Source organism: Pleurodeles waltl, chromosome 3_1 (genome assembly GCF_031143425.1).
Source record: "Pleurodeles waltl isolate 20211129_DDA chromosome 3_1, aPleWal1.hap1.20221129, whole genome shotgun sequence".
Classification (NCBI taxonomy): Eukaryota; Metazoa; Chordata; class Amphibia; order Caudata; family Salamandridae; genus Pleurodeles; species Pleurodeles waltl.
Genome location: NC_090440.1, coordinates 749,213,786 through 749,227,783, shown reverse-complemented (window position 1 = coordinate 749,227,783; position 13,998 = coordinate 749,213,786). Strand labels below are relative to the sequence as shown.

Sequence of the window (13,998 nt, the reverse complement as noted above, 5' to 3'; positions counted from 1 at the left end):
CACACTTTGGGTTTTTATTCATGTCATTAGTAGCAATCTGTTACACATGTACGTATTATGAACACTAACAATGCATATTGGAATGCCTTGGATTTTTAATCTTTACAGCGTTCTATGCATCAAACAACTCCAGCAGATACTCATGCAGGAAGACTGCCTATGGCCCTTGTAAGGAAATGCCTCCTTGGCATGGTTACCCCCTGACTTTTTGCCTTTTCTGATGCTAAGTTTTGATTTGAAAGTGTGCTGAGGCCTGCTAACCAGGCCCCAGCACCAGTGTTCTTTCCCTAACCTGTACTTTTGTTTCCACAATTGGCACACCCTGGCATCCAGGTAAGTCCCTTGTAACTGGTACCCCTGGTACCAAGGGCCCTGATGCCAGGGAAGGTCTCTAAGGGCTGCAGCATATCTTATGCCACCCTGGGGACCCCTCACTCAGCACAAACACACTGCTTGCCAGCTTGTGTGTGCTGGTGAGGACAAAACGAGTAAGTCGACATGGCACTCCCCTCAGGGTGCCATGCCAACGTCACACTGCCTATGCAGTACAGATAAGTCACCCCTCTAGCAGGCCTTACAGCCCTAAGGCAGGGTGCACTATACCATAGGTGAGGGCACCAGAGCATGAGCACTGTGCCCCTACAGTGTCTAAGCAAAACCTTAGACATTGTAAGTGCAGGGTAGCCATAAGAGTATATGGTCTGGGAGTCTGTCAAACACGAACTCCACAGCACCATAATGGCTACACTGAAAACTGGGAAGTTTGGTATCAAACTTCTCAGCACAATAAAGGCACACTGATGCCAGTGTACATTTTATTGTGACATACACCCCAGAGGGCACCTTAGAGGTGCCCCCTGAAACCTTAACCAACTACCCGTGTAGGCTGACTGGTCTTAGCAGCCTACCACACTCGAAACATGTTGCTGGCCACCTGGGGAGAGTGCCTTTGTCACTCTGTGGCTAGTAACAAAGCCTGTACTGGGTGGAGATGCTTATCACCTCCCCCTTGCAGGACTGTAACACCTGGCGGTGAGCCTCAAAGGCTCACCCCCTTTGTTACAGCGCCCCAGGGCATTCCAGCTAGTGGAGTTGCCCGCCCCCTCCGGCTACGGCTCCACTTTTGGCAGCAAGGCTGGAGGAGAAAATGAGAAAAACAAGGAGGAGCCACTGGCCAGTCAGGACAGCCCCTAAGGCAACCTGAGCTGAAGTGACTCTGACTTTTAGGAATCCTCCATCTTGCAGATGGAGGATCCCCCCAATAGGGATAGGAATGTGACCCCCTCCCCTTGGGAGGAGGCACAAAGAGGGTGTAGCCACCCTCAGGGCTAGTAGCCATTGGCTACTAACCCCCCAGACCTAATCACGCCCCTAAATTCTGTATTTAGGGGCTCCCCTGAACCTAGGAACTCAGATTCCTGCAACCTAAGAAGAAGAGGACTGCTAAGCTGAAAAACCCTGCAGAGAAGACGGAAACACCAACTGCTTTGGCCCCAGCTCTACCGGCCTGTCTCCCCACTTCTAAAGAAACTGCTCCAGCGACGCTCTCCCCAGGGACCAGTGACCTCTGAATCCTCAGAGGACTGCCCTGCTCTAGAAGGACCAAGAAACTCCAGAGGACAGCGGCTCTGTTCACCCAAGACTGTAACTTTGTTTCAAAGGAGCAACTTTAAAACAACTGTGTTTCCCGCCGGAAGCGTGAAACTTGCTACTCTGCACCCGACGCCCCCAGCTCGACTTGTGGAGAAACAACACTTCAGGGAGGACTCCCCGGCGACTACGAGACTGTGAGTAGCCAGAGTTGCCCCCCCTGAGCCCCCACAGCGACGCCTGCAGAGGGAATCCCGAGGCTCCCCCTGACCGCGACTGCCTGCTTCCCAGATCCCGACGCCTGGTAAAGACTCTGCACCCGCAGCCCCCAGGACCTAAAAGATCGGAACTCCAGTGCAGGAGTGACCCCCAGGAGGCCCTCTCCCTTGCCCAGGTGGTGGCTACCCCGAGGAGCCCCCCCCCCTTGCCTGCCTGCATCGCTGAAGAGACCCCTTGGTCTCCCATTGATTTACATTGGAAACCCGACGTGTGTTTGCACACTGCACCCGGCCGCCCCGTGCTGCTGAGGGTGTACTTTCTGTGCTAACTTGTGTCCCCCCCGGTGCCCTACAAAACCCCCCTGGTCTGCCCTCCGAAGACGCGGGTACTTACCTGCTGGCAGACTGGAACCGGGGCACCCCCTTCTCCATTGAAGCCTATGAGTTTTGGGCACCTCTTTGACCTCTGCACCTGACCGGCCCTGAGCTGCTGGTGTGGTAACTTTGGGGTTGCTCTGAACCCCCAACGGTGGGCTACCTTGGACCCAAACTTGAACTCCATAGGTGGTTTACTTACCTTCAAAAACTAACTCTTACTCCCCCCAGGAACTGTTGAAAATTGCACTGTGTCTAGTTTTAAAATAGCTATATGTGATTTATTTGAAAACTGTGTATGCTATTTTGATTATTCAAAGTTCCTAAAGTACCTACCTGCAATACCTTTCATTTGAAGTATTACATGTAAAATTTGAACCTGTGGTTCTTTAAATAAACTGAGAAAATATATTTTTCTATAACAAAAACCTATTGGCCTGGAATTGTCTCTGAGTATGTGTTCCTCATTTATTGCCTGTGTGTGTACAACAAATGCTTAACACTACTCCTTTGATAAGCCTACTGCTCGACCACACTACCACAAAATAGAGCATTAGTATTATCTCTTTTTGCCACTATCTTACCTCTAAGGGGAACCCTTGGACTCTGTGCATACTATTCCTTACTTTGAAATAGTGCATACAGAGCCAACTTCCTACACCCCTGCACTAATGCTAAGAGTAAACTAAGACAAAGTGGGCCCATTCCAAAAAGAAATGGTGCTGCAGATCTAAGGAATGGATAGACTGGAGAATGCCTTGCTGCACTGGCCCCTCACCAGGAAACATCACTTGCAACGCGGCAAATGCAACGAGATGCATTTACCACAATGCCTTCACCATGCTTACCGGAATAAATACTCCCTTTTTCTCTGCCTTAACCACGCATGTGCTGAACAACGCACATGCGTGGTTAAGGCAGAGAAAAAGGGAGTCAGCATCAGGAGAGGATGCGGTCAGGTAAGTGGAGCTAGAGGGTAGTTTTTAGGGTAGTTTTTTTTTTAGTTCGGGGTAATTTTTTTTAGGGGTGGGTGTGGGGGGTCGGGGTAATTTTGTTTTTAGGGCGGGTGGGTTTTTAGAGGCAGTGTGGGGCGGGTCGGGTAATTTTGTATTTAGGGCGGGTGGGGGGTCGGGTTTTTAGAGGCGGGGTGCGGGTCTGGGTAATTTTGTTTTTTGGGGGCCGGGTGGAGGGTCAGGGTAGGACACTGTCAGGTAAGTGGGGCTGGGAGAGGATTGGGGGTAGTTTTTAGGGGTGGGGTTGTTGAGTTATTTTTTTTTAAGGGGTGGGTGGGGGGTCGGGTAGTTTGTTTTTAGTGTGAGGTGGAGAGGTCGGGTACAATGGTTTTTAGGGCAGGTGGGGGGTTGGGGTAATTTTGTTTTTCGGGCGGGGGGTCAGGGTAATTTTGTATTTAGGGCTGTTGGGGGCAGGTTTTTAGGGGCAGGGGTCAGGGTAATTTTGTGTTTAGGGTGGGTGGGGGTGTCGAGTTTTTAGGGGCGGGCCGGGGGGGTCAGGTAATTTTGTTTTTAGTGGCGGGGTAGTTTTATTTTGGGGGGTAGGGGTTGGGGTCGGTTGTTTTTAGGGCAGGTGAGAGGGTTGGGGTAGGTTTTAGGGCTCAGGGTGGGTGGGAGGACGGGGGTAGTTTTTAGGGCGGGTGGTGGAGTCGGGTAGTTTTATTTTGGGGGCAGGTGTGGGGTAAGGGTAGTTTTATTTTGTGGGTGGGGGGGTTGGGGTAGTTGTGTTTATAGGGCGAGTGGGGGTGGCATTTTGCATGCATACCGTTCCACACATGCCTTTACTAGCCATCCCAAACAACAAAAAATCGTTATAAAGGCACGCTTGGTAAAGGCATTCGTGAAAACAACGCGGTCGTTGTTCCGACCACATTGTTCAGGCATGCGTGGCTGGTGCATGCATTGTTCCATCACACATCCCCTCTCACCGAAAAAGCAGGTGGTCTGCAGCAAGCTTCCCTTACAGCAGATATAGACATGCCGATTTTGTCAGAAATCTCATTTTTTACATGCTTTGTGCGTAGATAACATTGTGCTGACATGAGTCAATAAATACAGTTATATTCTGTTTTTCTTGCAAACCCAACATCAGCTTCGGACACACTGCTCAGATATCTGACAATATTGCGACTGCTGAGAGCAGTTAATGCATTCAGAAATAAAAAGAAATGGTCCTGTCAAGCCGCAATCGTAAGAGCACCAGAGAAGCAAATGGCTGTAAACGTTATGTAAATTCGAGGGGTCCTTGTTTCACATATGCCAAGTGCCAGTTAGACCTCCGGGTCATCCTATGAATGGACGAGAATCTAAGGCGCTATCTGCCAAGTGCGTTCCTCGATGTCAAGGCAGACTCCAGAAAGACCGAGACGAAGGATTATCCTTCCCCAGAGACTTGCCACTCATTGCATTATTAATACTCATTCTGTTTATAGATACATGTCATTAGTAATTAAGTCACACCACACTGGGATTTAACGATGTGCTTGTTCGCATTAGTTGCAAATGGCCGTCGAACCCACATGCCCGGCGAACGCAGTTCCTTGAAAGCTGGCAACTTCAAATCCCAGAGGTGGGATTTCATCTCCTGCTAAACAGCAAATAAAAGCAGGCAACAGGAAAAAGATTCGAAAAGTCAAAGGTTGTGTTTTCTTGAACACGGGGCGTAAATATTAACCCTTTGAAGATAGGAATCAATTTCTGTCAGTGCTCATTCTCCCAGATCAGGCGGAAAATTTGAGATCCTGCTCGGAAAACACAAACTACAAGACATGAGAAACGACACATAGTGGGAGCTACATAATGTTCAAATGCACAACATATGACACAACCTCCGGGGGGAAATGGATGCTTCAACGTTAAGGAGTTTTTCAGGCCCCACTCACTTGCAAATGATTAATTCTCAAAATTATTTGCTCATCTAAGTGAAAAGTAAGTGTGTTGCAACCATTTGCGAGAGTGAAGTTCCATTACTGATTCACTGAATGAGGAGTGTTATTGTGTTGTCCTTCGTAGTCGGATTTAGTCACATGGAAATTCCGCAACCGTGGTGGACTGTCCGTCTGAACAAGACTGATATTACAGGTAGGTTTGTGGATGCACCAGATGCACTCTACCTGTGAAAGTTTATGGACCTACACAGACTCACAGGTGTGTGGGTAGTTTTCCTCCTGAAAACAGATGAAAATGTATGCCTGCAAAGGGCAGGAGTAAATCTATCTTTGGGGTCTGAACAGGCAAGGAACAACCCCAAATTGTTGAGACCGTAAGAGAAGTTAGAAAGTGAATGTTCTTTTATGTTGCGTTTCTGCACGCTGTACTGACGAGAAATACTGCAGTCCTGCTTCCAGACTAGACACAGAGTCGAAGAGGAAAGCCCAATCGACCTGAAAAGTAGATTTATTCTTATCACCTTTAAATAAGAAGTAAATAGGCATTTTTGTGACATAACTCATCTCTGGGAGCAGAGAAAAACATAAGCCGGCCTGGCTCGTGCTAACTCTGGAACCACATTTCAGATTGGGAGAGTGATCAACAAAACGTTACTAGAGTTTAGGGCTCAAGACTGTGCTCATCATTACCTGGAAGCTAACAGAGGCCCAAGTTGTTCCGCCGGATCTACCGCACATCTTTTTGGAGGTGAGGCTTCTTTGACAGCAAACCGACATTTGTGGCACACTTCTCCACGCAAGCGAGGCAAGGGGGCCGTGGCGAGCACCAAAACATGACAGGCAAGATGATGGTTCGCAGATGCTCTTGGTTGCCAACTTGTGCAGTGTGTTCCTCAAAAACTTCACAGGATATTCCAGTGAGGAGTAGTTGTTTTCGCTTTATGTGTGGATTCCACCGTGTGTTGCACTGTGCGCACACAGTAACCACGTGCGTATATTCAGAAAGACATCATCGCTAGGTTAGAATCCTGCTCCATTAAACATCCTTTATGTCTACTGGTTTTCTTATTCAGGGACTGCCAGTAAGAGGGCTGTATCACAGGTGCATTGAAATCCGCCTTAAGTAAGCTCGGGTGAAAAGGAACCTTGAAAAGCGGATTTACAAAGAACAAAATGCAAAGCTCGGCCCGCGACTTGTAACCGAATCTTTTGTGGCTTTTGAACACACACGGTGCTGTCTGCAGAGAAGCCCAGCTTGTTGGCACTCGTCTCCAGGTGGAATGTTTCTCTGTGTAACACGAAGCGGGCTTTATAGAATGCTGCTTCCGTCCTGCGCCCCATGGACGCTGCAGCAGCTTGTCAAAGAGATCCCCTAGCTCCTATCTCAGATTCAATCTCATTTTGATTGATTCTATTGGTAGACTACAGAAAATAAGGCAACAAAAATCAATATCTGATAATATTGCCGTCAACTAAATTCGATCATTTTACATAGCTATTATTGGAACAAAAATATTAGGTAAGGGGACATGATTAATGATTGCTTTTCTGTCGAAAATTCCTACCTCGGCCATGAGCAACACTGCAAAAATGTGTATTTCATAACAAAAATTCTGTTTCTCGTAATTTCATACGGGTGTGTGCCACCTCGCACCTGGTTTCGCATTTTAAATCTTTACTCTATTATTAGGCGTACTGTTGATGCGCTGGCCCTTTTCATTTTCAGTTACCTGAATAATTTGAAGCCGTCTGGTCCACAGTGGGCATGGTGGCAGGGTTCCTTAACACCGGCGCGTAGGCAACCGTGTCATGCTTCGGCTCGGACTCCGGTAGTCTAGTCTTGCTGCTGCCCATATCTGATGTAGACCTGTGCACAACAACAAACAGTAAATCACGGACAATAAGAAATCGCTCTCTAACTCAGGGGATCAGTCGTCATGGCTCTCCGTCACTAGGTGGCAGTCGTTCCTAACTGAACGTCTCAAGGCTAATTCTTGCTGTGGCTTCAATAGAGGACTTCAATAGAGGACCGTCTAGCGGGACACAGGATTACAATACACCGTTTTATTACTGCAGCAATCCAGATCTACAGCGCACCCTCCCCCAGGATTCTCCTGGACACACCGATATGTTGCAGCCCACCCTTCCTTGCACGCTGCTCTCATTGTAGGCATCCACAGAGCGACGTCTCACACAGTGCGCATCATACATCGCAGGGCTGACCAAGGTGTTGGTGTCACAAATTCCGCTGTGCAAAGAAGGCCAGGATGAAACGGGGGGCTTAATAATATGTAATCATGCCACAGACCACCCGCATTTCTGCCCGGACAGTCTGGTAAAAGCACAGGTTGTGTGGGTGGCTGGAAGTGAACATGATAAAACTATCTAATATTTCGATCTCAGATTGTGGCACTTGGCAAGAAGATGGCACTCACAGTGGTCCACTGGCGTGCCTTGCGTATTGATGCGCGTGATAGCCGGTTAGCGGCATTTTAACACCAGCGCCCGCTGCTGCAGGAAGGAAGTGCACGCGCCAGAATTGCTTGTCAGGCTCTTTGCAGATGTATAGATTTACAGTTTATCGCTGGAAGGAGAGCGAGAATCAATTACCTCCTGAGAGAAGGGACAGCCACGGGACCAGTTCTTGGAGGAACGGGGGGAGGCGGAGACCCCATCACCATCTCAGGAAGCTGAGTAAATCTGTACGCCTGTGAAGGAAGCAAACACCATGTGATGCATGTATTCTCAAAGATGCAATTGCTTAGTAAGAGCCCTCCGCCAAAACCTTCGAACTTGGAATTCGCTTCCTCCAAAACTTCGACCCATCACCTTTTTCTAGATCTTCAAAATGGACCTTAAAACTCTTCCCTTTCAAGAGCATGTTTCTCACTAACACTCATCCCTAATATCCCCATCAGGCACACACCTCCACATTTAAAGGCCTGAATTTTACATGACACTCTTGAGAGCTACAACAACCTTGTAATATGTAGTATGCTAATGTAACCTTAATAGCTGTAACTTTTCTAAATATGTAACCTGTAATTTGTAACTCTAACCCTGAGTAACTGCAGCAGCTATAAGTATTGTCATCTACTACCTGGTAACTCTGAATTTCTCAAGTAATGTTCCTGAGCTCTATTGTAAAGCACTCTGACACTTCTGAGTAATGTCCGTGCTACATAAAAATGCATCAATAAATAAACCTGCTAGCAGGGCTTCTAGATCTGAGGGTTGAAGAGACAAGCCTGGGTAAATGAAGGCGTGACTGTGTGGAGAAAGATCTCTGAAGTTTAGTTTAGTTTCGAGGACTTGTAGAGCGCATGGCTACCCGAAGGCCTCACAGCACTGAGGAAGATCACTAGGTATGAGGGACAGACCTAAACAGGGAACAATACAGTTTTCAATTTTCTACGAAAAGAAGATTCTGACATGTCATGACGAAGTTCCATGGGGAGGGAGATCCAGATCTTAGCTGTTCTACAGGTGAAGGATCTACCTCCCCCATCTAACTTTCTTAGCACGAAAGGAGTTAATTAAAAAAGCTGAAGAAGATCTGAGTATCTCTGGGGGGTATAGGGAGTGATCATTTGTCTGAGGAAGACTGGACCCTTGTTTCGAAGGGCTCGTTGAATAACACACATAGCTTTGAAAATAATGCGTTGCTCAATCTGAAGCCAATGGAGGGAAGCCAAGGCTGGAGTGGCAGATGAATGTCTGGGGGGTGTCTGTGAGTAGGCAAGCAGCAGCGTTCTGCACCACGTGAAGCCTCTTTAGAACATGCGAGAGAGAGCTCAGGAGCAGTACGTTCCCATAATCAAGACGTGAAACTATCAGAGCCTGAGTAAGAAGTCTTTTGGCTGAAAATGGAAGTAATTTAAAGATTTTCCTAAGGGTTCTTGGAAAACTGAAACAGGTAGATGCCAGTTTCTTAGAATGACATTCCATTGTAAGGTGCAGTTCTAGCCAAAAGCCCAAGCTTTTTATGGAATGTTTAGGCGGAGGTAGATCCTTAGGCAAGTTCACTGCTAAGGATGTGGACCTAAGTAAGGAAGTATTCCTGATGATCAAAACTTCTGTTTTTCCATCGTTCAGCTTAAGCGCGCACTCTATCATTAATCTGGCGATATATGAGAGACAGGAACATAAGGTAGCCTGTTCTTGGGTATTTTTAGCCTAGAAGGAGTAGACCAACTGAGTATCATCCGCATAAGATACTAGAGGTAGTCCATATAGCTCAATAATTCTTGCCAGGGGGGACATATAAATGTTAAAAAAGAGTAGGGCTCAGAGAGGAGCTCTGCAGCACCCTACAACTGAGTGGCAGAGGTTTAGTAAAAAAGATTGATCTAGGACTTGAAAGGTCCTGTTCTTCAGGAAGTCAGAGAGCCACTCAAATGGGGTCCCGGAAAAGCCCATCCGAGAGATTCTCTGAAGGAGAATATTATGATATACAGTATCGAATGCAGCACTCAGATCCAAAAGGATAATTGCTGCATAGCCACCTGAATCAAGGCATTGACGGGTGTCCTCGGTAACCGCCAACAGGGCAGATTCCATGCTATGCAAAGGTCTGAAACCCATCTGAGTGTGATTTAGAAGATTGTAATCCTCCAGAAAGCCTGAAATTTATTTGTTAACATGTTTTTCGATAATTTTAGATTTTATCGGCAGAAGGGCAATAGGTCTATAATTGCTCAATGACCTAGGATCAAGCCTAGGCATTTTTAATAAAGGTTTGATGACAGCATGTTTCCAGTTTTGTGGAAGCTGACCAGAGGTGAGAGAATTATTGATAATACTAGTTAGAACAGGCACAATAACATCCGCGCCTAGAATTAATATAGACAATGGGGCCGAATCAAGGGGAGAACCTGATTTTATGGTGCATAGGAGATCGAGAACTAGGTTCTCGGTCAGAGGCTGAAATGCTGTGAAGGTGACATTTGAAGGGTCTTGAAATGCCTCAGTGGCTTCTTGTGCGGAGAGGTGGGAGAAGCCTTGTTGAATATCAAGAACTTTTCCATGAAAGAAAGCTGCCAAATTGTTACTGTGCTGGAAAGATGCTTGTATTGGGCTGCAAGGCGAAGGGTCTTGAGTTAATTCTTTAAAAATTGTAAAGATTTCTTTAGGAGAATTGGAGGGTTGTTCTATTCTGGCAGCATAGAACAGTCCTTGCGCGGTTTTAATTTCCGCATGATAGTCTCTAATTGCTGCCCTATATTTATGTTTAGAGTCATCGTCATAGGTGTAGGAAGTTGGCTCTGTATGTGCTATTTCAAAGTAAGGAATAGCATGCACAGAGTCCAAGGGTTCCCCTTAGAGGTAAAATAGTGGTAAAAAATAGATAATACTAATGCTCTATTTTGTGGTAGTGTGGTCGAGCAGTAGGCTTATCCAAGGAGTAGTGTTAAGCATTTGTTGTACATACACATAGACAATAAATGAGGTACACACACTCAGAGACAAGTCCAGCCAATAGGTTTTGTTATAGAAAAATATCTTTTCTTAGTTTATTTTAAGAACCACAGGTTCAAATTTAACATGTAATATCTTGTTTGAAAGGTATTGCAGGTAAGTACATTAGGAACTTTGAATCATTTCAATTGCATGTATACTTTTCAAGTTATTCACAAATAGCTACTTTAAAAGTGGACACAGTGCAATTTTCACAGTTCCTGGGGGAGGTAAGTTTTTGTTAGTTTTACCAGGTAAGTAAGATACTTACAGGGTTCAGTTCTTAGTCCAAGGTAGCCCACCGTTGGGGGTTCAGAGCAACCCCAAAGTTACCACACCAGCAGCTCAGGGCCGGTCAGGTGCAGAGTTCAAAGTGGTGCCCAAACCGCATAGGCTAGAATGGAGAGAAGGGGGTGCCCCGGTTCCGGTCTGCTTGCAGGTAAGTACCCGCGTCTTCGGAGGGCAGACCAGGGGGGTTTTGTAGGGCACCGGGGGGGACACAAGCCCACACAGAAATTTCACCCTCAGCAGCGCGGGGGCGGCCGGGTGCAGTGTAGAAACAAGCGTCGGGTTTTCAATGTTAGTCTGAGAGATCAAGGGATCTCTTCAGCGCTGCAGGCAGGCAAGGGGGGGCTTCCTCGGGGAAACCTCCACTTGGGCAAGGGAGAGGGACTCCTGGGGGTCACTTCTCCAGTGAAAGTCCGGTCCTTCAGGTCCTGGGGGCTGCGGGTGCAGGGTCTTTTCCAGGCGTCGGGACTTGGGTTTCAGAGAGTCGCGGTCAGGGGAAGCCTCGGGATTCCCTCTGCAGGCGGCGCTGTGGGGGCTCAGGGGGGACAGGTTTTGGTACTCACAGTCGTAGAGTAGTCCGGGGGTCCACCCTGAGGTGTTGGTTCTCCACCAGCCGAGTCAGGGTCGCCGGGTGCAGTGTTGCAAGTCTCACGCTTCTTGCGGGGAGTTGCAGGGTTCTTTAAAGCTGCTTCATGAGACAAAGTTGCAGTCTTTTTGGAGCCGGTCCGCTGTCCTCGGGAGTTTCTTGTCTTTTTCGAAGCAGGGCAGTCCTCAGAGGATTCAGAGGTCGCTGGTCCCTTTGGAAGGCGTCGCTGGAGCAGAGTTCTTTGGAAGGCAGGAGACAGGCCGGTGAGTTTCTGGAGCCAAGGCAGTTGTTGTCTTCTGGTCTTCCTCTGCAGGGGTTTTCAGCTAGGCAGTCCTTCTTCTTGTTGTTGCAGGAATCTAGTTTCTAGGTTCAGGGAGAGCCCTTAAATACTAAATTTAAGGGCGTGTTTAGGTCTGGGGGGTTAGTAGCCAATGGCTACTAGCCCTGAGGGTGGGTACACCCTCTTTGTGCCTCCTCCCAAGGGGAGGGGGTCACATCCCTAATCCTATTGGGGGAATCCTCCATCTGCAAGATGGAGGATTTCTAAAAGTTAGAGTAACCTCAGCTCAGGACACCTTAGGGGCTGTCCTGACTGGCCAGTGACTCCTCCTTGTTTTTCTCATTATCTCTCCTGGACTTGCCGCCAAAAGTGGGGGCTGGGTCCAGGAGGCGGGCATCTCCACTAGCTGGAGTGCCCTGGGGCATTGTAACACGAAGCTTGAGCCTTTGAAGCTCACTGCTAGGTGTTACAGTTCCTGCAGGGGGGAGGTGTGAAGCACCTCCACCCAGGGCAGGCTTTGTTTCTGTCCTCAGAGAGCACAAGGGCTCTCACCGCATGAGGTCAGACACTCGTCTCTCAGCAGCAGGCTGGCACAGACCAGTCAGTCCTGCACTGAACAATTGGGTGAAATACAGGGGGTATCTCTAAGATGCCCTCTGTGTGCATTTTTTAATAAATCCAACACTGGCATCAGTGTGGGTTTATTATTCTGAGAAGTTTGATACTAAACTTCCCAGTATTCAGTGTAGCCATTATGGAGCTGTGGAGTTCGTTTTTGACAGACTCCCAGCCCATATACTCTTATGGCTACCCTGCACTTACAATGTCTAAGGTTTTGCTTAGACACTGTAGGGGCATAGTGCTCATGCACATATGCCCTCACCTGTGGTATAGTGCACCCTGCCTTAGGGCTGTAAGGCCTACTAGAGGGGTGACTTACCTATGCCACAGGCAGTGGGAGGTTGGCATGGCACCCTGAGGGGAGTGCCATGTCGACTTAGTCATTTTCTCCCCATCAGCACACACAAGCTGGCAAGCAGTGTGTCTGTGCTGAGTGAGGGGTCCCTAGGGTGGCATAAGACATGCTGCAGCCCTTAGAGACCTTCCCTGGTATCAGGGCCCTTGGTACCAGGGGTACCAGTTACAAGGGACTTACCTAGGTGCCAGGGTTGTGCCAATTGTGGAAACAATGGTACATTTTAGGTGAAAGAACACTGGTGCTGGGGCCTGGTTAGCAGGGTCCCAGCACACTTCTCAGTCAAGTCAGCATCAGTATCAGGCAAAAAGTGGGGGGTAACTGCAACAGGGAGCCATTTCTTTACAATAGGTTTTTCTCCATTTCCTGAAGGGCATTAAAAAGTTACAAGATATCTGAGAGGTCCAGTGGCCAAGGGCATAATGAAACCAGGGACTATCGCCCTCAACACTCCCATCTCACAAAGATATACTTTTAGGGTGAATATAAAAGGAAACTCAGGGCCTCTGTCCAGGCCAACATCCCAGGGACCACCTCCCACTACTGAAAAGGAGATGACTTGCATTAATCCCTGTCAGTGGAAGGGTTCGTGTAAGACTTAACAACAAGGAAATAGAAAATACTTTTTTTCTGATAAGTGTCAGCAATCGTGGGGTGGGGGTGAAGAGGTGAGATTATTTTGGCATGGCTATACTGTTGCTTGCAAAACTTGGGAGTTAACTAAGATGGTTATTGGTATTTGTGTTTTAAACTTGGAAATTTCTTTGGATTTAGCATTTTTTGTAACTTGTTGAGCCTGTCATCAATCATTGTTTATTAATGCGTTGCATAGTCAGGTTTTAAAATATACAGTAATAATTCATCAGGGTGAAAAGTCATGTGATGTCACTTCCTGTGATATCATCTGGCTCAAGATGCATCCGATGGCATGAACGTCACACCTTTGATGGTGTTGCATTTATGCAGCTGATATACTGCGTCCATTTACAGCTATCAGCTTCCAAGAGATTATCTGCTCACTGTTGAAGCCATTAAGTTATTGCTTGTCTGTATCTCTGTTTATGACCTCCAGCATGGCCTTGTCATATACACTTGCAAAAATTCCCCACAAAGTTTGTATGAGAGTGACGTCAAGGTATGGGATATGTTTAGGACCCACATAAACTTCAAGTGAATTGTGTTACTAGAAATTTTAAATCTGATATATTTTATATTCTTAATTCATAGGTGTGATTTACAGTTTGTTCCATAACCTTGACCTTTAAAATTATGCTGCCGACACCCAACAGTATCTGCATTAACAGTGGAATATGTCTTCATATGAAGTAC

General features: G+C 47.2%; 1 protein-coding gene across 9 annotated transcripts in view; it reads right to left on the bottom strand.

Annotated features, from left to right (window-relative positions):
- Nucleotides 1-13,998, bottom strand: part of KIAA1549L (KIAA1549 like) — a 526,680-nt gene that overhangs the window by 56,903 nt on the left and 455,779 nt on the right. For all 9 annotated transcript variants that reach the window (XM_069223533.1, XM_069223534.1, XM_069223535.1 and 6 more), the window contains 2 exons: nt 7,693-7,790; nt 6,813-6,949 (listed from right to left, as the gene is read on the bottom strand). In XM_069223533.1, coding sequence (XP_069079634.1) covers nt 6,813-6,949; nt 7,693-7,790 — 235 coding nt within the window. The remainder of the gene's footprint in view (nt 1-6,812; nt 6,950-7,692; nt 7,791-13,998) is intronic.